Consider the following 26,298-nt stretch of genomic DNA (forward strand, 5'->3'; position numbering starts at 1 on the left):
GAGATCTGTGGGGACTGTCCAGGGGAGTGTGGGCAGTGCCTGCGAAGGGTGATGTGCAGGTGTGTGAGCACGCTGGCCCACAGTGGCCTGGAAGACGGGCGAGGCCCTGGACAGGGCAGTGTCTGTCACCAGAGGACACAGCCAGCACATAGAGCCCCTGCGCCTGCTTGCCAACTCCAGTGGGGTACCTGTCTGAAGAGCAGCTCCTGCTCAGTGGGTGGGCGCTGGCCGGGCTCCACCTCCCGCGTGGGCTCCACCTCCTCCTCGTCGCTCTCGATGGGCTCCTGTTTCACTTGCACGCCGGCCAGTGTATGAACCTCCTTCTGACCTGGGAGCCGGTCCAAGTAGGGCTCATCCAGCAGGGCCTGGTGCTCACGGAGCTCCTCCTCCGTCTCCTCGGGGTGGCTCTCAGGCTGCCGGGCTGGCTCACTGGGTTTGGGGATGATCTACAACACACATGGTATACAGAGGACACTCAGATCCTGGCCGACATCCTCAGGGTATGTGGAAGGTGGCCCTGTGCCCAGCCCGCAGGAGCCACCAACCTGGGCTTTGAGAGCTCTCCATCCTATGGAGACAGCGCCAGTGAGACCATAGCTCAGCATAGGGCAAGACTGGTGTCTGGGGGTCCAGCATGTGCCCTTGACTGCCAGGCCTAGAGCTTGGGGCAGCTGCCTGTGTGGATGCACCACAGAAGAGGAGCATGGGGTGAGGCCAAGGCCAGACAGTGGGCTATGGAGAGAAAGGACACCTTCACTCGGCAGGCCCCCCAGCAGGACATAGTGCAAGCTGGCCAGGGGCTTGAGGGAAAAAGGCAGCAAGGAGGCCCGAGCTGGAGGGCGCTGATGAGGGTGTGAGAGGGACAATGGCTGCCTGAGCTGCTCTCTGCTTTGCCGGTGGGGGATGCTGCGCACACAGCCTGTCACCATGCGGCCTCGGGGGGACTGCACCCTGAGAGAACAATCTGCACAGATTCCACTTCCCCACAGAGATGACACCAGGGTGCCTGACACTGAACCACAGTGCGCCTGCATCCTGAAGTCCTCACAAGCTTGGACAGGCTCAGCAGATGCTGGCGTCAGGGTCACTGCACCATCACCTGCTTGGGCCCTACCCTGGACACACAGGGGGTGTGTTCTCGCCCCTCAGAGCTACACAATGGTGCTAGAGACCTCAGATGGCTGAGGGTCTGTCACAGGTTATCCTTGGCTCTGTTCCATCGATCATTTAAGGTAAGGCATGGCTGAGAAGCCACACATGCAGACACTGAAATGTCCCTCCCCTCCAAACTTGGACTTCTACCTGCAGGGTAGGGCAGAGTACTGTGAGCCTCAGTCTGGGGTGGCAGAGGGCAGCTGTGAAGGCTAGGAACCTGATGTCACAGAGGCAGAGCCCAGGGCAGAGCAGGAAATGGGGAGATGCTGGTCCCTCAGGGGTGGGCAGGTTCTGGTGACTCCAATGCCTATCATCAGCATGCAGGTGTGCAGGGCAGGGAGCAGAGGTCTGGAGAGCACAGCATGTGTGAGGACCAGATCACCCCACTGTGTTGGATTTTGTTTACACTTCACAGGACCAGCTGTGATTCATGCTGCTGCTCAGACAGACTCACCCACCCTGAGAAGCGGGTCATTAAATATTCTGGCAGTCGGTGGCTTCCCGACTTCATGGTCATCTTACCACTGCGTGCTTTGAGCCTGAGCCCTGGCTACATGACAGCAGGGAGGACAGGAGCCTGGGGGGACCATGTCCCACCTCGCAGAGGTGCTCGGCCTCCTTCAGGCCTCAGGTGGGCATTCTCACCTTGGCCTTCAGATACGTGGCCAGGAGAGTTCCTGTGCTCTGCACACTGCTGTCCCTGGCACCTGTACAGTGTGACTGGTAATAGGGTGAGGTGACCTGTGGGATTTATGGGGTCTGCTGAGACCCAGGCCTACAGCCCCCACCATGAGAAAAGTGGCAGGGGACAGAGAGTCTGGAAAGAGCCTGGAGGAAGCCCCCTGGAAAAGGTGGCGAGGCTGCTGTGGAGGAAGTCAGGGCAGAGGAAAAGGGCAGCCAGGAAGGGCTGGGAATGACCTTGCACCTTCGGGGAGCCAGTGTTGGGGACATGTGTAGGAATAAGGGGGCATAGAGCCCAGGAGGGGGACAGACAAGGCCCTGGGTTGCAGGGCTCAGAGGTCTGGCTGCAAAGGCTGAGTGTGGGCATGGGAGGGGACCCAGCAGGACCTACAAGGTGTCCTGCCTGAAATGAGAATGGCTTTGGGAGACAGATGAGGACCAGAGATGAACATGATCAGGAAGGAACAAGCAGGTGGGCTGGGGGAAAATGTGAGCACAGGAGCCCAGGGCAGACTGTGGGGACAGGAGGAGCCGCCACCTCAGACATGAGCACCCAAGGGAGTGAGAGACAAGGTCCCCCTGCCAGGCTCACGTGCACGCACACAAGGTGAATGGGCTCAGGGTGTCTCCGAGGGTGACCCTGCAGAGCGGCCCTGTCCAGAAGTCAGCAAGGGATGGGGACAGCCAGCAGGACCGAGGGGTAGATAAGGGTCATGGACAAACTGAGATGCTCACAGCAGGGAACTGGTTTTGTCTTTGTGAAAGAAGGGTGGCCAAGCTCTGTCTCAAACCTAAAGAACAGAACATCATAAGAAAATTCCAGAGTTTTGCCCTTTGTCCAGGTATCAGGAGACAGATTTGGAAGTTGGCCGCTCTTTCTGCTGTAAGAGCAGCTGCAACCCCTAGCCCAGGAACATCCTTTGTGGCCCTTCTGTGGTACCAGATGATCCCAGTTGTGCCTCCATCTTCCATTCCTGGCAGTGGATCTCAGGGCCTTTCCATCTTTGGAGCAGACAGACTTTCACAATATGCTGTGCTGCAATACCCGAGTGGACAGGGATCATTCCCCATGCCAGGCTCAGGAGGGCGCAGGTTTCCAAGAAGAGTAGGGTGCAGGTGGCAGTGTGTTCACGAAAGCCTTGGTGAGGAGGCTCTGGCAAACAGTGCTGACTTCGGTGGTGGGGACTTCCCTGTGGTGATGTCAGCCTACAGGCTGGCTTCAGGATTAAGTGTGAAAGGGCCTCAGCCTCCCCTTTTTACTTTCCTGATCTCTCACATTACCAGGTTTCCACCTCCAGGACAGGCTCCTGGCTTTCTCTTCCGAGGTCCCTGAAGTCCTTTAGGCAGTGGAGGAACCAGCAGATGGCCAGGCCCAGCAACAGCTCTGCCAGAGGGCCACAGGCAGAGGAATGTGGCCCTTCCAGGTCTCCTCACAGAGCAGAGGCCCCAGATCCCTCCTGTGGAGGCCTGGCCGGGATGTCCAGGAGAAAGCCCTTCCATTGCAGGGGCAATATGTGCTGGCTCCTGACAAGTCACAGGCAGATATCGGGACACTTCACATCCTAGATGCAGAGAGGTCCCGAGGAGGCCCCAGCCACGTCAGGCTGCCCTCCAGAGGTACCTGGGAATGAGGCCACCATGGCAATGTGGCAGCCTCCTTGAGCCACAGTACACAAAAGCCTGCTTCTCCCCTCCTTGGACCCTGTGTTCTTTTCTCCCAGGCTCAGATTTGGCATAATCAGCCAGCAGGGAGGCAGTGGCAAGGGCAAGATATGTCTACATGTCCTCCAGAGTCTCACGGATGCCAAGAGCCCCTTTTATCAGCTGAGTAAGAACAAATGCACATCCACATTTTTAAATACCAACCTGGAGTTCAAGGACAAAGCAAGCATTCCAGCATTTAAGAACAGCTGGACATACTTGTGTTGAGACCATCCAAATGAGTCCACGTTTCCATCCATACTCAAAGCTAGGAAAGTCATGTTGAAGGGAAACACAACTGACTGAGGGATCATAGTACTGGAGTCAAGCAATAGGGCTGTGGACAGAAACGGCTGCAAGAGCTGCTGTCCACTCCAGTGGTAAAGAGGCTCTTCCTACACATTCCACTGCTGGAGAGAAAAAGGCACTTCGCCTGACACTAACTCCTGCTTAGGCAACAGGGCCACATGCAGAAAGCCAGACATGGCAGCAACCAAAGCCACCACCAGGGTGCAGAGCCCCACACACCCCTGGACACCTGTGGTCCCCCAAAGTCCCTCACTGCACATGGCATGGAGCTAGCAATGGCGTGGACACCATCTGTACTTGGGTGAAGGCTAAACAAGCAGCGGGCCAGCGAGACTGCTGAGGTCCCCGCCACGTCCCACCCAGGGGTAAGTACTCGGGATGACATCCCTACAGACCAGGGCAGGATGCTGGTATAGGTGGTGCCAGGCAAGGCCACTGCCTCCCCAAGCAGCCCAGGAAAGCAATGTGTAAATGCTTCAATCAGCTGTCTCATGCTACCGTAAATCAGTCATGGAGCAGAATCCAGCGAGATTACCTGGTCTCTGAATCGCTCTTTTCAAGAACAAGCCACACGCGAATGGGTGTTTCTGTCTTCCGCAAACCTCCTACTCCATCACTCAGAGTGACATAATGAAATTAATAAGCCTCGGCTGGCATTAGAAAGACAGACGTGAAAGTGCTTTTGACACTAGGAGTACAGACACTTGGCAGGAGCCCATCTCGCCCCCACAGTGCCTTTCTTGTGCAGAGGAGGAGCTGTTCAGTGCCCCTACTCTGACACCCTCAGTGTTGTCTGTCACAAGGGCCTGCAGGCTGGGTGATCTTACCCTGTGGTGCCTGGTGGGCGGAGGGGGACTGGACTAAGGTGCCTGCCTCCCTGACTGTGTACACGCCAGCCTGCAGTAGAACACCTTGGGGTGGATCTGGGTGGGAGCCAGTGGCCATGGCTGAGGGACATTTTGAGAGGCAGCCCCTGTCCTGGGCACTGGAGAAACCAAGCCTTTGCCTGTTCTGAGGAACTCTGAAGACTCCTTCTGAGATGGAAACAGGGGTTCGTGAGACAGAAACCGGAGCGGCACCTGCTCTGGAGAGGTGGTGGCATGAAGGGAAGCCCTGTATCTCAGGGGAACCTTGTGCCTGACTTTCCAGGAGAGCCTCTTTGCCCCCGCCCTTCAGCAGTCCCCTCCTCGGGAAACAAAAGAGGGACTGCTGCAGGCAGAGGTGCTCCCATGGGAGAGAGGACAGTCAGGAAATAGTTCTTTCTGTCCACTGCCAAGCTGGCCATGAGCTCTGGGTGCTCCTTCAGAACACTTGTCTTCTATCTAGCCTCTTGATTTTTCCCAAACAGTTTTTCTGGTTGCACAGTTGAGTTCTCCCTTGTCCTCAGTGTCATGTGGTCAGTCAAGTTCCAAAACATTAATGAGGAAATTACAGGACTGAACAATTCTTTTTTTGGGGGGGTACCAGGGATCAAACTTGGGTTCTTGTGCTTGTGAAGCAGGCAATGGAACCACTAAGCTAAATCCCCGGACCCGAACAATTTTAAGTTTAAAATTGCGCACTGCTCTGAGTTGTACGATGAAATCCTGCTCCAAGCTGTCTTGTCCACCCAGGACGTGGAGCACCCCTGTCCAGCACATCCAAGCTGCACATGCAGTCTGCCCGCTGTGGCTGTTGTCCTGATGGCTGCCACTGAGTCCTCACCATTCCAGGTGTGCGCTGGGCGTCCCCGCCCCCACAGACAATTTAACTTGAAAACATCCCAGCACCCTGAAAGGGAACTCTGTAGCTCGGCCTGTGCGTTGGTTCTGGACACTTCATGTGAATTAAGCCACACAGTGTGGTCTGTCTGGCCTAACACCCTTGGCGCGATGTTTGCTGCCGACTTAACCCCATGAGTGCCCACCACTGGTCCACACAGTCACCCTGCTGCACACATGGCATGGACAAGGGCCACTCCCAGGCATATAGTGGCTCAGTGCCATCTCCTGAGGTGCTGGCAGGCTGCTTTAGGCACCAGCACGGGACAGAACCTACACTGAGCACTTGGCATCCATCAGGCCCGCACACGGCATTATCCATTCCTACTCAAGGCAGAGCTGGGAGACTTGAAGCGTGACTGCTAGGTCAGCTGGTGGCAAATGTGTCACAGAGGTGGGGACTGTGGTCACAGTTTGGGTAGAGATCTACTTAGTAAAGCAGAGACCCCAGAAGGAAGAGCCACAGGCGCAGCCTGCCCACGTCCCAAGCCCCATCCCGGCAGAGGCACTGACACTGACTTGCTTGCAACCCACCCCATGCCCCTCACCCACCTTGCCCATGTGCAGCTGCTGCTGCTGGAAGTGTTGCTTGTGCTTCTCCAGGAACTGCTGGTGCTGCTGCTGGATCACCAGGTGCTGCAGGGCCTGTGCGCTCTGTGGCAGTGGCGCTGACTGCGTGCGTCCCAGTGGGCGGTGCTGCCGCAGCTTGTGCATGGATGGGGACACACGGTCTGCGCCGACCAGGGGCTGTGCGTGCAGGGGCAGTGCGCCCAGGCCTGGAAGGTAACACACGGAGAGGCAGAGGAGTGTGACGAAGAGGAAGGGGAGAGAAGGCTGCTGAGTAACCATGGAAATGATGGTGCTATGCACCTGCTCGCCCAGGGCCTCCTCCCTTGGTGCCGTAAGCTGCTTGTCAATGTCTATGAGCTCAGGCTTGGGAGAGCAGAGTTGACTGAAGGCCAGGCCCCCAAGAGCATAGCAAGAGTCCTGCCTCAGGGGCAGCTCCTGGATGCCCGCACTGTGGCTACCCCCCAGGGTCAGCCTGACACTTCTCCTGCCTCTGTGTCCAGGCCCAAGAGAGGAAAGCTGTCCCAGCTCGGCACACAAGCCCACACAGCACCACTACCACCCTGAACCTGACCTGCAGACACGCAGGGACAAACGGATAGCACAAACCTGCCCCAACCAGGACCGGGCCCCCTGTGAGACCGTGGCCATCACTGGGTCCGTTCATGGGGTCACCCATTGGCCCACACTCAGGGCAGGCGCTGGGACTGGTAGAGGGCCCTGAGCAGGAGGAGGGGGTCTTCTCCAGGAGCTTGTGAGCAGAGCAGGGAAAGGCAGAGGTGAGCGCTTGGATGCAGGCACAGAATGTGGACAGCAGGGGATGGCGGGCTGGACAGAGCCACCTGATGCAAGGAAGCGGTCTTAAGGATCCCTCGATTTCACCTTCCTCTGGTTAGCCTGACCAGGTGCCGGATAAGGAGGAGGGAACAAAGCTGCACTGCAAGGCTGGCATCCATGCTAGGGAACTGTGCTCCTAGCCCTGCCAGTGCTGTGGACACAGGGACCAGAGATGATGGCCAAGGAGCCGCATTCCCCTCTGACTGAAGTCGTCACGTGGCTGGTGAGCCACTGTGCTAGATGATGGGGAGCCTGGGCTCCTGAGGACAGATGCCAGCAGCTAGATCCTCCCTGTGAGGGCACAGGAGACCCCAGTGGGACCAGAATCAAAGTCAGGTGGCTGGGATGGAGAGAAGGTTCTGGGTGATGCTGGGAAGGACGGGTGGGACTGCAGGGGAAGGAAGTGTGGGAGACTGAAGGTTAAGGACAACCAAGCCAAGAGTCGCCACCACCACCAGGAGGCAAACACTGCCCACAGGACTGTGAACTCTCAGACCCTGTTCTGGCACCCACTGCACAGCTGGGAGATGAGGCACAAGGCTGCAGGAGTCTTCAAGCATGCGAGGACAGATGAGAAGGGACCCTGCAGCAGCAAGTTCTGGTCCACAGGTCAGAGACACTACTCTCTGGGCCAGGCACAGAAGGCCTCCCCATCTGCACGGACACGCGGGACCAGGTATTCCACTTCTGCCCTGACCAAACGACACAAAGAGCCAAGTGTTTGAGGGAGATGAAGAAGCACATGGTGAGAAGGCAAACCACAGCCTGCACACCTGGCCAAGCCAACAGGACCAAGTCCATGGCCACCAGCCAGCGTCCTGTAACACACGGAGCACCTTGAGCAGGACCACCACGGGAGATGGAGTTACAAGGTGTGGCTGAGCTGGTCTCGTGGCTGAACCCCACCAAAGCAGAACCTGGCCAGGGAAAGCGTGCCATGGCACAGCTGCTCACCCTTGTGTCACAAGAAAGAGGCACGTCCCCCACCTCTGAAACACCTCATATAGTGGTCCTATGCAAACATAACAAATTCCCTATTTTCTTCTAACCTGTATTTTTCTATATATAACTAACCATCACTGGAGAGCACACATTTGTAAAACGTTTTGCTGCCAACAGAAACCAACTATCTGTCTAGTTCAATTATGAGCTTTGAGCACTTGCTTAGTCCCATGGACACTAAAACAAATCACAAGGCCTCCTCGGGAGGTCACACAGGGGTGGCTGGTGCCTGCTCTTCTCCCCCCACCCAGCTTTAGTGGTAGAGGTTGTGTCATGCAACAGGGTCCCACAGGGCCAGGGTGGCCCAGCCCAAGGCGACGGGGGTGCGTACCTGTGACAAGGGGTGTCTGTGTGGGCGGCTGCTCCAGCAGGACCATGTGCTGCAGAAGGGGGTTGTGCGCTGCCCCGCCATCCCGCTCCAGGGGTGAGGTGCCCAGGTAGGGGGCCAGGTGGGTGCCGGGGAAGAGGGAGATCCGCTGCTGCAGGCCCGGGAGAGCGAGCCTCTCGGCGTCCTGCTGGGCCGCTGTGCCCTGGGAAGCAGAGCTGTGCTGCCTGGGCTGTGGGATCCCCACAGCCACCCGCGTCATACAGACCCCTAGGTGCCACTTACCACGGAAGGGCCGGTAGCAGGAAGACCCAAGGTGATGTTGGGCAGGGACGGTGACGTGTAGAGGGGGAGTGGGGCGACAGAGGCTTCTCGAGTCACAAGTCTGTGCGCCAAGCCGGTCTGCAGAGGAGAACATGGTGAGCATCACACGGCCACTCCGCGGGGAGCACCCAGGAGCAGTGGGCCGTAGCCCCGAGGCACAGGGCTCCTGACAAACTGCAGCACACCCCCGGTGTGCAAACACACTCGCACTCGCTCACATGTTTACTCCCCGAATAGGAGTCCTTTCGGTGTCTTCTGTCATCACCTTATTTTTGTCCAACTTGCTTACCATAAGATATCAGAAGAAAATCTGGGATAATTTATTAAAAGCAGTTTTTTTGTAACTGAGAATGTCTTTTCAATGATGACATCGAAAGCTGAAGACTAGGACTAGGGATTTAGCTCAGTGGTTCCGCTGCCTGTTTCACAATTGCAAGCACAAGGTCCTGAGTTCAATCACCAGTACAAAAAAAAAAAAGCAGAGACTAAAGAGGAAATGAGTGAGAAAAAGAAAAAAAAAATTGCTTCTGCAAAAGCAGTCGTGACAACAGTATTGGCAATATATAGGGCAAAGGTTAATCTACAAACAGCTCGAAATCAAAGAAAAATTAGTAAGGAGAAAAGCACAGCCCACAAAGGACAAAAGAAGAGACCGTACTAGGGAGAATAAACTCACAAGAAACACTCAACATTACCAGTCATCTGACACCATTTAAAACTTTAGAAATGATAATGCATCTTGGCCCAGAGCAACAAAAGTGCACTATGGTGGGTGATGAATGGGCTAGCCTTCTTCTGCAGGGCCTGTGTCAGCGAGAGCTGAGCCACACTGGACCCCGGGCTCTACTCTCAGGACAGTGCTCAGAACAGCCCGAGGAGGTGACCCACGATCTGGCCTGCACACAGGTACATGTGCACCCTGGACACACGGGGGCTGGGGAGTGTCCCAAGAATGGTCACTCAGACACTCTTTTGTTTGTTTCCCCTCCACCCCCCATACTAGGGACCTTGTGCTTGTGAGGCAGGTAGCAAAACCACTGAGATAAATCCCTGGCCCTTTTGACACCCTTTTGTGATAAACTGCTCCTGAAAATCAAGTCAGGGTCAGGGATTTAGCTCAGTGGTTCTGCTGTCTGCCTTGCAAGTGCAAGGGCCCGAGTTGGATCCCTGGTACCAAAAAAAGATAACAAGTCATTGAAGGAAGGGCTGTCAGCACAGTCTGCAGGAGCCTCAAGGCCTTCAATGAGGGTGAGGGCACCCTGCAGCGTCCTCCAGACTGCGCCTCGGGCTGTGTAACACAGCCTGTAGAACACAGGCTTCAACCTAAAGGAGAGTATCTTAGTAGCCACTGTGTCGCTAAGTGGTGGACACTTAAGGAATGGACACTGACTGAACCGAACGGACAAAGGCGGAGGCAGGGACACTGATAGAGGGCTTTGGCAGGCAGAAATCTGAATGGCAAAGTGCCTTTAATAATGAACATACAAACCAATTTTCTCCTACTTCTCATGGCAGACTATGTAACTAAGGCAGAGAAACACTTTCAGTGCTTTAAAATTTTGTTTTAGGACAAAAATTAATGAGCTGAACATTATGACAGGTTAACCAGGTGGCCTGGTCATAGCCCTGGCTAGAGAACACCTTCTTCCTTCTTGTTAGGAGGATGGTGGGTAGTTGCTGTCCTGTGGCTCATGTCCAGTTTGTCCCTCTGCAGTGCCTCAGGGAGCCCGCTCACCGGTGTCCTGGCTAAGCCCTGCTAGCCCACCTTGGTCATGTGCCCAGAGCAAGGGAGGGGCAGGGCACTCTGTCTAGGGTTCCTGCTCTAGCCACCTGTGGGCCTTTTCACATCTCACTGACATACATGGCGTGAGCAACTAAAGGGCTACTAGAAAAAGTGTTCTCCCTAGGCGAGAGGTTTTATTTTGCCCAAAGTCAAAGGATTATCCCTAAGTCTTGCTTCAGAGAAAATGGTTGTGACTGCCAAGGAAAGCATGACTCTACTGTGATATAATTAGCTGGGAACAAAGTAAGCAGGCCATCTAATGTTTGTAAAGTTATAATTTCCTTTCTAGCTAAACTTGTTTTTGTTTTTTCTTAACCTAATATTTTTAGAAATAAAGCAGCCTACTGAGAAGTTCTTGCTTATGTTCATCACCCCATGAGAAATGGCGGGATGGTTGTGGTATCTGCTATTTCCAGACAGAGCCCTTCAGGGTGGGCCTGGGAAGGGCTGGAGCCCATTACTTCAGGGTGAGCTTGGGAAGGGCTGGAGCCCGTTACTTCAGGGTGAGTTCGTCAGCTTTCCAGGTGAGGCACAGGGATCCCTCAGGAACCAGTGGCTTGAGATTGGGCCCCTCCCCCACACCCGTCAAGAGCTCAGGAGTCTAGGGTCCTATGGGACATGGGCCACCACCAGCAGCTCTCATGTGCCTGCAGACATCCCTTGGGTGCAGCACCCTGCTCCCTTGCACAGGGGCACTGAGCATGTAGCAGCACTTCCACGGGGGCCAGGGAGGTCCTGCTTCCACCAGATGCCCTGCGGGGCAGGAATGTGGTCTCCAGGTCACAGGACACCCTCACACAGCCGCCCCCCTGTAATGGTGCTCAACTCCACCAGGGATATCTGCATGTGAGCAGTCACAGGCCATCTCAGACCGTGACAGAGGGCATCTGATGTGAACCACAGGCAGCCTCACCTTGCGCAGTTCTTGGGACTCCTTTTCTCTGTGCTGTTAACTGACAGTAGCTCAATTTATGTATCACATAATTTGCAAACAATAATGTATCACTTAAACCAGAGCCGTGCAGGTCCACCCACTGACCCAGATGTGCCTGACTGCCCACATTGAATGAGTATCTGTGGCTACGATCCACAGACGGGACTGGGATCAATGTCTCAGGGGCACAAAGTCACTTCTAGATTGCACTCTGAGGCCACTGACAGGGAGCTCAGCCGTGACCTCAGTCTGGCAGAGAGGGACTGTCAGAACTTTAGTATCAAATCAATACTTAATTAGAGGATTAAAAATGCAGATAATAAGGGAGGACAAAGTGAAACGAATATGGGGACCAGTGCCAGGTGACCTACAGGCAGCAGCGACTCACTCCTGTCAGTGGCTCTGGATCCCACAGGCTCTTTACACCCAAGGGCTCGAAACGTGACCTGAAGATCCAACTAAGATCTGAAACCCTCCAGAAGAGCAGTGCTCACTTCTAAATGTTTAAGAAGTAAATAACTACCTAATAAATTATAGTGTTCTGCGAGTTGGAAACAGCTCAGAAGAACCTCCCACTCTACCCTCCTGCATGCGGCAGATGGTGTTTCTGGTCAGTCTGTTGGGAAGCTCTGCTGCATGGCCTCCCCACAGCCCACCTGCCCACCCAGCGGCAGCCTGGCCCACCAACTGGAGTACAGCACTCCTCTGTGCCTTGTGGGATGTGTAGCCAGGCCAGAGGGAAATGCTGGACCTGAGTGTGGGTGAGGCCATGGCCCACAGCTGGCCACGGCGCTCAGGCCTTCTGTGGGAAGCTCAGACAGCTCTGACAATGGCCTATGGGTGATGCTGGGGCCCTCTCTGAGCCTGCCCTAGTCTGCCCTGGTAGTGGAGCCTCCAGTCTCCAGGAACCCGGATTCTTGGCCAACACTTTGTGTATTTCTCATCACACGTGCTCAATGCCTGCCTGGCCACAAGCACACGTGGTTTGTGTTGGGTCAGTTTCTCCTGCCCCACGTGGGGGAAAGGCCAGAGGGTAACAGGTGGAAGGCCTTCACAGAGTGGCCCTGCATGCACTGACCTCAGCCGGGACGCTGGGCACGCTGGACGTGATGCCATTCTCGGTGCTGACGTTGCCAGAGCTGCTGTTGGGTGAGCTGGGCCCGGAGCCCGGGGCGCTGCTGCATGCAGAGTCTGCGGGTGGGAGATAGCAGTTAAGAGCTGGCGCTGTGTGGATGGGCATGCCCGTGGCGATCCCAACTGCAGAGGACACGGCCATAGCTCCATGCGGGGAGTGTGCTACCCACTCTGTCTTCCAGTTCACTGTTGACCAACCCCCCAGTGAGTGTCCCAGAGCTCACCTGTCTGTGTATGCTCTCCCCACCAGGCTTTCAGGACATGTGTGCTATCAATTTCATGGTTGTCACGAGTCTTGAGATAATGTGAAACATGAGAAAACTAAGCCCTTAAATGCTAAGATTCAAACAAGCAAAGACCAGGGAACACAGAGGCCAAATGACTTTGTAAGTGAAAGGTCAAATTTAATGTGCTCACTAAAAATGCTTGTTCAAAATAAAGCAACCTATCATTACCCCTTGTGTTGAATGCAATCCTCCTTTTCCTACAGAGTACCAAGCACTCAGGAACACAGCCAGAGGCTTCTGTGGCTCACCAGCTTTCCTCAGAACATCCAGGGTTGGGCGGCGCAGGCAGGAGAGGACACTGCCCTGTGCTGCACAGCCATGATGCGGACAGAGGGCCGGGCTACACTCTCCCTGCCTGCTGCATGGACCTCCCCGCCCAGCAGCACTGCCTGGGAAAGCTTTCCAGGGAAGGGGCACGAGCCTTTGCCCACCATTCCACCACACACTGAATCCTGAGAGCCCTGCCCTGAGTCTGAATGCATAGCAGGGCCACTTAAGAGGACCTGGGGATCTGTGTCCTCAGCTGGAGCCAGAGAAGGCCACACCCACAAAGCTTACTCTGAAAACTAGCTCCAAATACAACCCTGAGCGACAGGGAGGAGGGCAGGGAGCGCAAGAGGGACAGAAGCCAAAGTGATGCAGCTACAGGAGCTGTACCATCAGCATTCCCACCACAGAGGGCAAATCGAGGCACCAAGCAGTGACGTCACTTGCCCCAGGCCACACTGCTTAAGGAAGATGACAAGGGCCAACATGTCCCCAAGTTAATCTGGGAAGACCAGGAAGGCCCCTCCTCTCTGCCCAGGACACCCGGGACCAACTCGACTTGCCGATCCAAGGTGTCTACACCTCGTTTCCACTCTGGATCCTCCTGGGCAAACCTGCCTGGGCCAGCCCACTGCGGGGAGCTAATGGCGAATACAGGACCCTCCCCAGACAGACTGCTCTGTCCAGACACCGTGTAACTCAAGCGTGCTCCGCATCCTGCTGGAAGCCGCTCTCTCCAGATCCTGACCGCCTTGGCATTCAGACGGCAATGCCACTGGGAACCACGATTGTGTGGACAGGGCGCAAGGCTGCGAGTGCCGTGGTGTCCACGCAAACCACGGGGTATGCACACTGAGCGAGCCTGGAAGGAAATGGGTGCAGGTACAGGGACGCACTTTCTTCACGGGCTCCTCAGCTGGCATGGAAGGGTGAACTTAACCCCTGGGGAGAAGCCAGTGTGACTGCTGTGTCCCCGGCTCCCTCTCACAATCCTCCCTACACTCTCAGTCGATGTGGCACTGCTTGGCTCAGAACTTCACCACTTTCTGGCACTCCAGAAGAGTTGCATCAAGCTGCTGGGGACCACCCTTCCTGACCTGCTGTCTGGGATGCAGTACTGCCTGAAGCACTGCCCCCACTGTCACAGCCGTGCACCAGGGACTACATAGCCCTCCGACTGTCCCAACCTCACCCATCCATCGGACCTCAGCTCAATGGCACCTTTGCTGAAGCTCTGTTGGCTCAGGGCAGCTTCTACTGAGCTCCCTGCCCACATGAAGCAGGGCCTGGATGACAGCAGACTCCAGGTGAACACTGCGGGGCAGCGTGGGGAGATGCCGCCGCATCCATGTCTGGATAGGAGAACCAGGGCTCACCACGCAGTGGGGCTGGCATAGCAAGGCGTGCTGCAGAGGGACAGGGCTGCACCACCCTAAATGCCTTCAGCTCACAGGTTTCCTCATTCCAACTGGACTCTCCCAGGGAACGACCCTCGTGGGGTTTCGCACCATACTTTTAGTTTCTCTAGACAGAGGAGTCTGTGTACTAGAATGTCTGGAAGAAGGGACATGAAATAGGAGGACAATGACAAGAGAGGCTCATGTCCCCAGGGCATGGCCCAGAGGCAGGCCAGGGAGGAGGGGCTCACTGTGGAATGGGGCACAGGCCAGCTTGCCTCTCTTCCTGAGGCTGGTGTATGGGAGCCCTGGGATCCCTCTGGGGCTGCCGCACATTCAAGGATTGTGGTACAAGCTGTGACACTCATGGACCTGCCATGTGGAGCCGGCCTTCGAGACAGTGAGCACTCAGGGCCCATTCTGTCTAGCTGTTGAGGCTGCAGGAACAGCAAAGGTAGACTGTTATGGGGTGCTGGGGGCACACCTGGAAGGTGGGGATGCCTTTGGGGGACAGTGCCCTCAGGAGAAGCAGGGCAGAGTACTATGCACCCTGGGGTGCTCTTAAGAGGGCCTGTGAAGGTGAAGGGCAGTGCTCCCAAAGGGGTCTGCACTGGTGTCCTGCCGCGTGGCCATCACTAGGTGGGGCTAGCAGCAGCAAGTTCACTAAAGCTCTACCAGCGGACCAGCGGAGGGCTGGATTCTGTTTGTGGCCCTGCATGGTTCAGTGGGCAGCAGAAGGGGCAGGAGCCCGCCATTCACCTTCACAGGGCAGAGCAGGCTCCCCTGTGAGGGGCTCCCAGGACACCAGGCCAGATCACACCCTGCCCAGGCTCTTGCCGGGTACCCTGAGTCCCCGATGCTCGCCAGCTGACCTGATGAGTAGAGCACCACTCAACAACAATGCCGTGGGCTGACCAAGTGCAAGGTAGGGTTTTGGAGGCCCAACATACCTGTGACATCCAGGGGCCGCTTTTTGAGGGCAGTAACCACGGGCCCATCCTTCCTGCGCAACAGGGGGCTGCTCCGTCTCTCTGCCACTTTCTGCTTAAGCCGGGACCGTAACTTCAGGTTGGGTTCAGAAGCTGACAAAAGGAAACATGGTTACATCCTGGCAGGTGAGGACACATAGTGAGGACCACTTCCACCAGGAGCAGAGGCGGCTCTGCCTGTTTGCCCAGAGGGAGCTGTATTTCTGAGGTTGTGGCAGAGTGATGCCATCACCATGCTTCACCTAACTACAGATGGGAACAAGGCCACGGCCACTTCCTGGACAGGGCAGGAAACAGGACAGTGTGATGGCCACTCAACAGCAACGTCTCTTACAGTGTTCCCCTGAACAAGTTGCTGCTGTCTTCACAGCAGTGACGCTCTGACATCTGAGGAACACAGCAGCAGTGTGGGCCACTGGGCGGATGGGAGGTTGGGAAACAGTCAGCTGTCAGGACTGCTGCCACAAGCCTCTGGGGGTCTCCCTAGCCTCCTTCCAAGTTCCCCACATGGTGATCCACCACCTCCTCTTCCCACTTAGCACCTCCACTGCTCTCAGGTCTCTCAGCAAACACGTTCCCCACATCCGGATGGACCATCCTCTAGAATTAGTACTAAGGGTCAGGCTCTAAAAAGTGGGACAGGAGGACTCCACCCTTGGGAGCGCCTCCCGCTCTGGGCCATGTGAGCAGCCGAACCTCCTGCACCAGAAAGGAGGTATGCAGCCTCTGGGGTTTTCCAGGTGCCTTAGGAGCTGGGTGAAGCAGGTTTCCAAAATTCAATGTCCAGAGAAAGCAAGCTGTGTTCTCGGGGTGTCAGGCTCCTTGAGATCCCCAGCCTGCTCTGGGAGGCACTCGCCTAGGGCAGGGCCTGCTCCTCACAGTGTCTGTGTACAAGCAAGTGCCAATTCACCTCCGAGACTTGTGTGACAGCAGAGAAAGGATTTAGTGACAAAACTGCCTTCTCCTCGGCTAGAGGGCCTTCTTTCAGTCTGTGTTCTGAGCTAAGCACAGGCTTACACATTCTGTTCCCATGTTTATGCCACATTTTTAATATAAAAATGAAAACAAAACAAAAAACCTGCCTGGCCACTAGGCTAGGAAACGCCTCTTTTTCCGCCACTGACAGCTCAACTGAAGTACAGTAGAGCTTCTTTAGCTCCCAGCAGGCCTGGGGACAAAAGCTGGGGACCGTGGGAGAAGTAGCCTGAGACATGGAGCATAGTGGTCTGTGGCCCTGTGTGGGAGGTCTCCTCACAGGTGCTGCCCTTTCTGCACACACCATCAGGGGACAGTGTGTAACAGCAATAAAACTGGCTGTGCTGCTGTAGACTGGCACCCAGCCTCCCCAGGTCCTGCAGGTCTGAGGGTCAGTCTGGAGGTCATTTCAAGGCCCTACCTCTGACCAGGTATTTGGATGAGTGGGACTGTGTCCCTCTCCTGTCTTCCCATAGCCACTGCCAAGCTTCCCATATGCCTGGTGACTTCTGACTCTACAGGACTGGCCACCTCCCTACCCGCCTCCTCCCTACCACACTCTGCCTGCAGGATGGTTGCAGCCCACCAGCAGGCTTGGGTTACCACATGACATTGCCAGGGGCCAAGAGTGTCCTGTGTGGCTCTCAAGGACCCTGTGGAATCCACTAGACACAGGACCTAACTCAGGGTTGGGAGGGGCTGTACAGCAGGCAGGTGGCAGGGGGGCAGTGAAGCCCTGGGGGAGAAGGGAAGCCTATGCTGGCCCTGGCAAAAGCAAAGTGCATCCGGGCACACAGCACATGGCATGGGGAGGCCTTGCTGGGAGGTGCTGTGCTGCAGGGAGGGACCAATGTTCATGGGCTCTGTTCTGGAAGAGCCTGTTCTTCAGTCACCTCCTGTTCCCATGTCTCCAATCTCCGAGCTGAGCCCAACTGAGCCATGGTGACCCGCAGTCTTCACTACTCTCATGTGCCTATCTCCCAAAACTCCCAATCCAGCCAGGAGGCAGAAGTTTAGGGCAGAGCAGCCACCTGGCCACAGTGAGGTGGGCACACAGGGCTATATGGGCTCAGTGGAGGGCCCTGAAGCTGTGCTGAGACTCCTGGCAGGCTGCAGGTCAGCAGTGTCGTCAGAAGGGCACTGACTGTGGGGGCAGGCAGCGGACAGGGATGTTGCTCCTCACAGGTGACCCTCTGAGGTAAATCACAAGTGAAGGCAGAAGGAGCATTCTGATCATAGCCTCAGTGCTGGCCAGGGTAGGTCTGCAGGAAGCAATCCCAAGAGATGCAGGCCTGTCCCGAACCAGCAGTCCTGGACACCCCCCCCACCTCAGTTCTGAGAGTCACTCACAGGGTGACACCAGTGCCTGCATTGGAATGCTCTTCATGGTGGGACATTGAGAAGGGACACACGCATGCCCAGCAGCAGGAGCAAGCAATGGTTCTCTCTAAGTGCCCTTGCTTTGTGGGTCGAGGCCATGGACAGCAGCCAGCAAGGATGGAAAAATGAAAAATGCTCAGGCATTGCCAGGGTCAGTGGCTGGTGGACAGAGCTGTGGGAGAGAAGACTGCTTTGGCAGGAAGAAAGGAAGCCCTGAAAGGAGGGATGAAGAAAAGGGGAGAGAGGAAGAATGAAAAGATGAAAAGTGGGACAGATGTAACATAAAATTGATAAGAGCACCAGGAGAAAACTGAGAAGGGAAATCACATGCAGAACAATTTAAGATGTACTCCTCTCTTGGATGGAGAAGTCAGTGCCAAAGGACTCACATGGCCCAGGAGACGAGGACCCAGAGAGCCTCGTGGGAGGCCTGCAATGCCCAGAGCTCTGGGGCTAAGGGTCAGCATTGAGCATGGCTCAGGATTCTTCTCCAGCCTCGTTAATGACAGTGTGAACTGAGACCCTGCAGGGTGAGGACTTCCATGCTGGCCAATGGCAGACTCAAGTGTGTGCCAGAACAGAGGCAAGCAGCACACAGAAACTGCGAAGTCCCACACTCCTGCAGTTTTCTTGGAGAGCTACTGGAAGGGGAGAGAGGAGGAGAAGAACAAGTGCTGTGGACTGGCAGAGATGGAGGAGAGGCTGAGAGGCAGAGCCCTGGTGAGTGCAGGCAGGGCTGGAGGGTAGGCTGTCCAGGCAGGACAGGAGCCAGGAGCCAGGTCCCCTGAATCTGAGGAGAAGTCTCCTGGGGCTGCCCAAAGATGGGCCTGGTTTACTAGCAGAAACAAAACAAGGAAAGGCAAAAGCATGATCTACTTCAGGAAATGGTCTGTAAGAAAGGAACCAAGATGCATCTGTGCGTCAGCTGAGAACATGTTTGTCACAGTAAGGTAGGACTGGGTGCAGTATGTGGTCTTTCTATCCTATACATAGTGGAGTGTTCTATGATTTAGTTTATCCGCTATGTGTGTGAAGAAAATACAAGGATGGTTCTAACAACACAAACTGAAGACTGACACACAACCCTGACAGAGATTGGGAGCAACACATAAAGAACATCACAATGACAACGAGGCAAGGAAATGGCCTACTATGTGCCGTGCTCTCTCTGTGGCAGCTGCTTGTACTCCAGGGGGAGTCAGAAAACACATGAGGCTCAGGGTGTTACCACCACCACCACGGCCAGGACCAATTGGGCCACCACCTGGGCAGTGCAGGTGAGGTGGACACGCTCCTGTCCCAGTGAGAGCAGCAGCTACTTGGGAGCTCCGATCTTAGGGTTCTCCTACATCAAGGCAGTCAAAAGCTGCTTCACAGGTGCTTCTGCAGGGGCAGGGTGGGCAGGTGTACATGCAGAGGGGGATGAACCCAGGCCGTGTGGCTGGGCTGACCATGTGGGCCACAGCCATGGAGGTACCCAGCATGTAACAAGATGCTCAGACAAGTTTTGTGTTGTTTTCCTGAGGGAAATAAGATGCTCCCTTGAGAGTGCACAGGTGTGAATGTCACTCAGGGCACCTACCGAGGCACATGTAAAAAATGCACAGCATGCTAAAGAAGTCAGCATCAGAACGACACTTTGCATTCAGCACACGTAATACACATCCCTGCTCTTTACAGATCAAGGTGTGGGCAAACTGTGTGCCCAGCCGATGTATGTAGGCAGTCACGTAATTCTTCAGGTGCAGGACGTGCCAATCCATATGGATGACCATCTGAATTCTGTCACGGTTCTCTGGGGCAGAATCTCATTTACTGGAGTCTTGAGAGATGGAGGGCTGGATGTCAGCACCAGCAAGGCCCAGCACGTGAGAGAAGCTAATCCAGGGTGATCAGGGCCCCTCTGCACACTGCTTGAGGTGGTAAGAACCCCTGAAACCCTTCTGTGGTTAATGCTGCTAACGGGCAGCAATGCCTTTGAAAAGCGGTAATGTAACCCTAATCGAGGCCCTCTGCACAGGAGAGAGGGCTTTCTGGGGCCAGGCTCTGGGATGCTGCAGCCCAAGGTTACAGACATAGCTGGCACTGGACTGCACTCCCTGTCCCCATGACCAGCTCAGAACAGAAGGGCAGGGACCTTGCACCACAGTCCCAGGCGGTGTGGTGGCATTGGGGGACGCTGCCACCTGTCCTGACAGTGCTCCAGGGTGCCTCTACAGAGTACCCTTGCTGGCAGCTTCTTCTCTCAGAACACGAAGGTACCACCCCAGTGGAGCCACCTGGGGTGTGTGAGGGAGGACAAGGAACGAGAGCCACCAGTCCCTGCCCTGCTGTTCCACTGTGGGCTGTGGGGAGCTCTGGGGACTGCTGTGGGCAGAAATGGTGGGTGACCAAGCAGGCCTGTCCCTTGGCGAGAGCTAACTGCTCTGCGTGACAGCAAGCTCTCACCTGGCACACCCTCTGCTCCCATGACTTTATTTGAGACAGGGTCTCGCTGTGTAGGTCAGACTGACCTCAAATTCACTATGTAACTCAGGCTGGCCTTGAACTCTCAGTGATCCTCCTGCCTCAGCCTCCCAAGTTCTGGGATTACAAGTGTGTACTACTATGCCTCGTTCATCTCTGGAGACCCCGCTCCACAGGCATCACCGGCCCAGCATGGCCACACCTGCACATCCCTTCACATGAGGTCAAGTTGGTGCTGTGCCCAATGGTCCTGCAGTCTCCCTGCATGGTTCACACTCCAGTAAGAAGCTGCTGTGAGATGACTGCCTCAGTTGCCGACAAGAGGTGTAGCCCATGAGGACGCCCGGAATGTCCCACCTGCCCTGGTTCCCAGGCTGCACTTGCTACACCACGGTGAGGGCCCTACCCTTCTTGCCACCCTGATCCTCACCTGGAGTGGACCCAGAGCACCTGGCCTGTCACCCAATGGAGAAGGCAGGCATCCCATGGCACCTCAGCTCTTCTGTTTTGCTCACAAGAGCTGCCATGCTGAGGCCCCTGAGCTCTCTCCCAGTGCTTGTCCTGCTCTGGGCATCCTGACTGCTGCCTCCTCGGGCACTGCTCAGGGCCAGCACAGAGGGCTGGGTGCTTGCTTGCTTGCCGAACAGTCAGGAACGGGAAGTGCTTGACTCTGGTGATCGCCAGGGCCGCTCAGGGCATGGCCAGGCACTGCATGTCCCAGAAGGGAACAGAAGTAGGGTCTCCACAGAGGAGCTGGGTTTAGACAAACACACACGCGTGTACCATTTCTTCTGGTATACATGCTATGGGAGAGCTCCGGGATATCTTTTCAAAATGACACTGCTGTGATAGAAGCCCCACTGCTAACCTGCAGAGGGGCCCTTGCTAAGCGACACACCGCTGCCTAAGCTGGGGAAGGTGCCAGTGTTGGGTGTCCTGGGGCAGCAGAGCTCTGCACTGACCTGTTTTCCTCAGAGGAAAGTCATCTTTGGCATCGTACATCCCCAGGACCGGGTGGTTGTAGGAGGCTGACACCCCGCTCTGTGGGGGAGAGCTCTGGTCCAGGGAGCTGTGCTGTGTCTTCCTGCAGAAGAGAAGATGGGCATCAGTGTGCCCTGGTGTCACCAGAGTTTGTGGGCAGTGCCTGGAACACCAGCCCGCTGCCAATCCCCAGGGCAAGCTGAAAATAAAACCAGATTCTGACACTCGGGCAAGGCACCAACAGGCCCCCAGCCGCTCTGCTCCCCACGAGGGTCACCACTGGTCACACAGGGGTCTATCCTCAGCGTGCACGAGTGGGCTCAGAGGCATGCAGTGCAAGGTGCATTCAAGGGGTAAGAAATCCAGCTGACATAGGGTGAGGAAGGCCTGGGACTCTGCCTTTCCAAGAGCGGAAGCCCTTGGAGACTTCTGTTCAGCAGAAACACCCACCACTGGTGCCCTCGCCAGGACGAATCACCCCAGCCGTCTCCACCTGGAGGAGGGACAGCTCCGCAGCAGCCTTCCACCCTGAGTGGCTCTGTGAAGGGTTCCTTCAGAGCCACCGACGCGACTCAAAGTCCCTGCTGTGGCTAGCAGGGAGGAAGAGTGAGGAGCCCAGCCTTGGGGATCAGTGTGGACACAGAGGCCCCCCCAAGAGAGCCATCAGCAATGCTTCGCAGACACTTGCTGGCTGAGTATGTTCTGTGGGTCTTTAAACTGTGTAATCCACTTAATGACTGGAAACAAATTTGCCAACTTTCTTATTTGGAATTTGCTAGTTTATTTATCCGAATATGCAGCACTCCACATCCACACACCTGGATCATCTGAATCAAGAGCAGCAGCTCTTAAACACGCACAGGTGCACACTGAAATCTGAGTGTGCGCGGTGTAAAGAACTGGAGCGACGCGGCAGCCGAATGTCCCTGGCTGGGGCTGCATCCTCAGGAGATACTGAGCCCCTGAGGCTCTGCCGCTCCCACCACCCACAGGACAACTCTGCTCTTCTCCCAAGAGCCCTCCAGATTCTGGGCCACAGCTGGGGCTGGGGACACAGACACATAGGTGCACCCTCGTGTCCTGAGATACCCTGGGCCCTTTGCCCTCACTTCCACTCCAGGCGGAGCACAGAATGGATGCCTCTGTATGAGCATCCTCAAATTAAGAGATCTGACCCACTCCGGCTGGACTGATACATGGAGGAGCTGTCAGCAGTAAAAGCCCACCGTGCAGCCTGAAGATGCACCCAAATGTTCGGCAGCACCACACAGCCTGCCTGGCACCCAGCCTACCCCATGCCAGACCTGCAGCCCCACCTGCCAGAAGCAGCTTCCTCACTGGGCACAGTGGTGGCAGGGACCAGCACCGGCACATGACCCTCCCCATAGGAGCGTCCAGGATAAGCAGCAGCAAACCCACCTCCACCCCACACCTGATCACACATACCACACACCTGAATACCACACCCATGCTCTTCCCACTCAGGCTCCCCTCACATACAAGCTCATAAAACTCACACTCCACACATCTCTTTCACACACACACACACACACGCACACACACACAGCATGGGACACACAGGCTTGCAGATACCAGCCACACTTCATGCGTGCAGGAGGACCTGCAGGCCACCCTGACCAGGAGTTGGCGCCACTCTCCAGCCTGGGGTGGGGACAAAGGAGCCAGGGCAGAAAGCTGTGGCAGCGCTAGTTTTATCTAGGGCGCAGCTCACAGGGGTACATTGGCCTCATGTGCCTGAGGCCCTGGGTTCCATCCCCAGTGTGGTGATAAGCAAGTAAAGAAAGCAATCCTTGTTTTAATGGACACAGAAAACACTTTTGTTTTCTTTCTAAACACTACCTTGATTATAGAACAAAACAACAAATTTAAGCATTTGAATTCTATCAACAATTGGCCTTTGCCAATATACCAGATTTATACCAGTGATCTAAAATAAAACTCTTTATGGAGTATAATAGCACAGTCTGACAAAAATACACTGCGAGCTACACATGTAATTTAGAATTTTCTAGTGGCCACATTAAAATGAATCAAAAGAAATGGGTAAAATCGAAATCAATTCAGTATTCTGTATAACCCAATAGGTAAAAATATGATTTCCATCTGGAATCAATATAAAACTTACTATCGGTATCCTTTTCCATACTGCTGCCTGAGACCCGCCCATGTCCAGCACACCTCCCTGTGGACCTGCCATCCCTTGCACTCAGGGGCACATGGACTAGCCATGAGGCGACCGAAGGCTGGAAACATGGATACCTGCCCATCCCGTGCCCTGGAGACCTTTCCAGCCTGACTCTGTCACTCTCATTCCAGCTGGGGCTGCGAGGGGAGTCTCTGTGCCTGGCCTCCTTCTGGGAGCAAGCGCGGGGATGGGTCCTTTTCCCTGCTGGTGCACTGATGTGAGTGTAGCAGGTGCACTGCCGGGCCTCAGAGGTGGAATTTACCTTTACAAGTGACCCAACTCCTCCCTGAAAACCCCTGTGAGTGTGGCGACCGCCTGTTGGAAGCTGAGCCAGCCCTTAGTGCTCCTCCAGGGCGTCCTGATGCAGTGCGGGGCTACACACCTGCCTCTCCACAGGCTCCCTGGCTGGCCACATACCTTTATGAAGTACTTCTTTAAGAAGTACCTATCGCTATCTTTGCCTGTGTTTTTGGTGGCGGGCGGCTCATCTTTTTATTACCGAGTTGTAGGTGCTCCACAGCGGTTTGTCAGATGTAGGATCTGTGACTGTCTCCTTCCACTCTGTCACATGCATTTTTATTTTTTTCAAGGCAACTTTCAAAGAGTACAGCTTTCAATTTTGATGAAGTCTAATATGTCAATGCTCTTGGCGTCCCAAGAAACCTCCGCTTACCTCTCCGCTGAGGTTGCCAGTGTCCCATGTCTCTTGGACGGTTTACTGGTTTGATACTCATGCTTAGATCTAAGTAGCTCTGACCTGACTGTGGTGGCGTGGCGTGGGGACCACAGCTCAACTCTCCTTTAGAAACCTGCCTCCTGAACACTGCTCACTGTGGGCAGCAGGTACATGTGCCAACCATGACAAAATAGGCAACCTAGTGAAAACAAGTTTGTCTCCTGGCTAACATACTTAACGTCATGTTCTTTTACCTCCCAAACCCCCCTGAAGGAGATGGCAAGCCTCCCTGGCCAGGAAAGTGGAGAAACAGGGCCAACTCCCGGGGCGCCTGCTCAGTGGGGTTTCTTGAACATAGTCCCTGCTTCTTCCTTCTCCCAGGCAGCCTGAGCCCAGCCCTCCTGCCTAAAGCCCCTCCCACCTCTGGGAGCCTAGCAGATGCCCAAGCCCCCTGACGGGCCTGTGCCAGGAGGCGTTCTCCCTACCACTTGGCTACATCCTGCCCTCACACACAGCCCGTCCCCAGGGCCTCTGCTCTACCAGCCCTTCTGACCTCATCTTCTCATACCAGCGAGGCTGTCCTCCAGGGACTGTGACTTCAGTGCCTCCTCAAGCCATACGTCTTATTCTGGCTGTGCAGACATGCTGAGCCAGCCATCTGCTCACAGTTCCTCCTCTGAAAGGGCTCTTCCTGCTGCCCCTGATGCTGCTGCTGAGTTCCCAACACTTCTGCCCCTCACTGGTCCCCAGGCAGATCTAGCAGTGCTTCTCCTTCTGGTCATCCCACAGCCTCCAGTCCCCAGGTGTCGATATCTCCCCATCCTGGGCCCACCCTACCTTTTCTAGTCTGAGCTCTGTGGCCACATCACCAAATAAGCATCTCAACTGCTCTCCTCTGCCACCTCTGACTGACACCACCCACCAGGATGACCATGGAGCCTTCCCACAGCAAAGCCCGCGGCTGAGAGTCTCCAGTCATAGGCTGTGGATCACATCACAGGTGTGAGGGGCCAAAGGTGCTGACCGCTGGTGACTCTTGGGAGCTGTTGTCCCCACAAGGTTTTGTGTCACTGGTGGTTACACAAACAGCAAGGCTGTTCTGTGGCCTGGCAGGACATGCAGCTTTGAAGCTCGATGCACGGCCTGGTTATGGGAATGCATCTCAGGGTATCCAATGCTGGCAGAGGGCATCCATGGAAACAGACAGATGGCTTCAATGGGATGTGCTTGGCATTTTAGTACCAGGAATTGTACATTTTGAGGCTCTTAGAACAGCTAAAACTTTCCCAAAGAAATTGCTGATTATACTTTGATTTATGAAAATGGCTCTATGGTTGTCTTTCCAGTTACCACATGACCCTCGAGTGCTGTGGAAAACTGCAACAATCTGCTCTGCGGTAACTGGAGGATGCCACCTTGCTGTCCCCTGCCCTGCAGACAAGGCCTTCAGAGACATGTGGACCCGTGGTTTTCTTCAGCTTTCACAAACACGGCTCTCCAGTAGTGTCTGCTCCCTGTGAAGGCTCTGGAAGGGCCTTAGTATAAAAACAGTAAAAACTCAAGGTGCTTACTGACTATAGCCTGGCAATAGCTAAAACACTTGGTAGGAATTCAGTAGATGTAGACGGACTGCTCAGGCTTCTTGTGTGAGTGGCTCCTTGCGAAGCTGAAAGATGGCACCAAAGCTAAGAACAATGATCAGGGACCACCCAGGAGGTGCACTGGGTGATCTGTCAGCCTCCCCATGTGGATGATGCCATCACATGTGTCAGCACCAGTCCTCCCCACCAGGTCCACGGTAGCTACAGTGCTTTGGGGTTTCCATCTGTCCCTGCCCACCCTGCCTTGCCAGGTAAGCAGTGGGCCCACGCAGACCTGCCATGGGCATGTGTTGTGTTGGACCCGAGCAGGCCCCAGTGGCCCTGGCCACTTACCCGTACCAGAAGCGGGGGTCACTGGAAATGCACTGGTTCAGGTTCCGGTGGGCCAGGGCCTTCTTCTTGTTGAGGACGAACTCCTGTAGCTTCATTTTCACTTCTGTGCTGGCCACGGCACCTGGAGAGCGAAAGCAGAGGGGTGAGATCCAGGGAGGCAGAGGGGAACTGGAGGACACTCTATGTGCCAGCTGTAGGACTAGCATGGCAGCAGCAGGCTGTGAAGGT

General features: G+C 55.4%; 1 protein-coding gene across 8 annotated transcripts in view; it reads right to left on the bottom strand.

The window, feature by feature from the left end:
• Positions 1-26,298, bottom strand: part of Hdac4 (histone deacetylase 4) — a 250,766-nt gene that overhangs the window by 38,950 nt on the left and 185,518 nt on the right. For all 8 annotated transcript variants that reach the window (XM_033764730.1, XM_010615696.3, XM_010615705.2 and 5 more), the window contains 8 exons: positions 26,071-26,191; positions 21,236-21,357; positions 15,414-15,545; positions 12,457-12,569; positions 8,623-8,739; positions 8,344-8,542; positions 6,159-6,382; positions 189-446 (listed from right to left, as the gene is read on the bottom strand). In XM_033764730.1, the coding sequence (XP_033620621.1) occupies positions 189-446; positions 6,159-6,382; positions 8,344-8,542; positions 8,623-8,739; positions 12,457-12,569; positions 15,414-15,545; positions 21,236-21,357; positions 26,071-26,191 (1,286 nt within the window). The remainder of the gene's footprint in view (positions 1-188; positions 447-6,158; positions 6,383-8,343; positions 8,543-8,622; positions 8,740-12,456; positions 12,570-15,413; positions 15,546-21,235; positions 21,358-26,070; positions 26,192-26,298) is intronic.

Source organism: Fukomys damarensis, unplaced genomic scaffold (assembly GCF_012274545.1).
Source record: "Fukomys damarensis isolate Sample0158 unplaced genomic scaffold, DMR_v1.0_HiC HiC_scaffold_16, whole genome shotgun sequence".
Taxonomy (NCBI): Eukaryota; Metazoa; Chordata; class Mammalia; order Rodentia; family Bathyergidae; genus Fukomys; species Fukomys damarensis.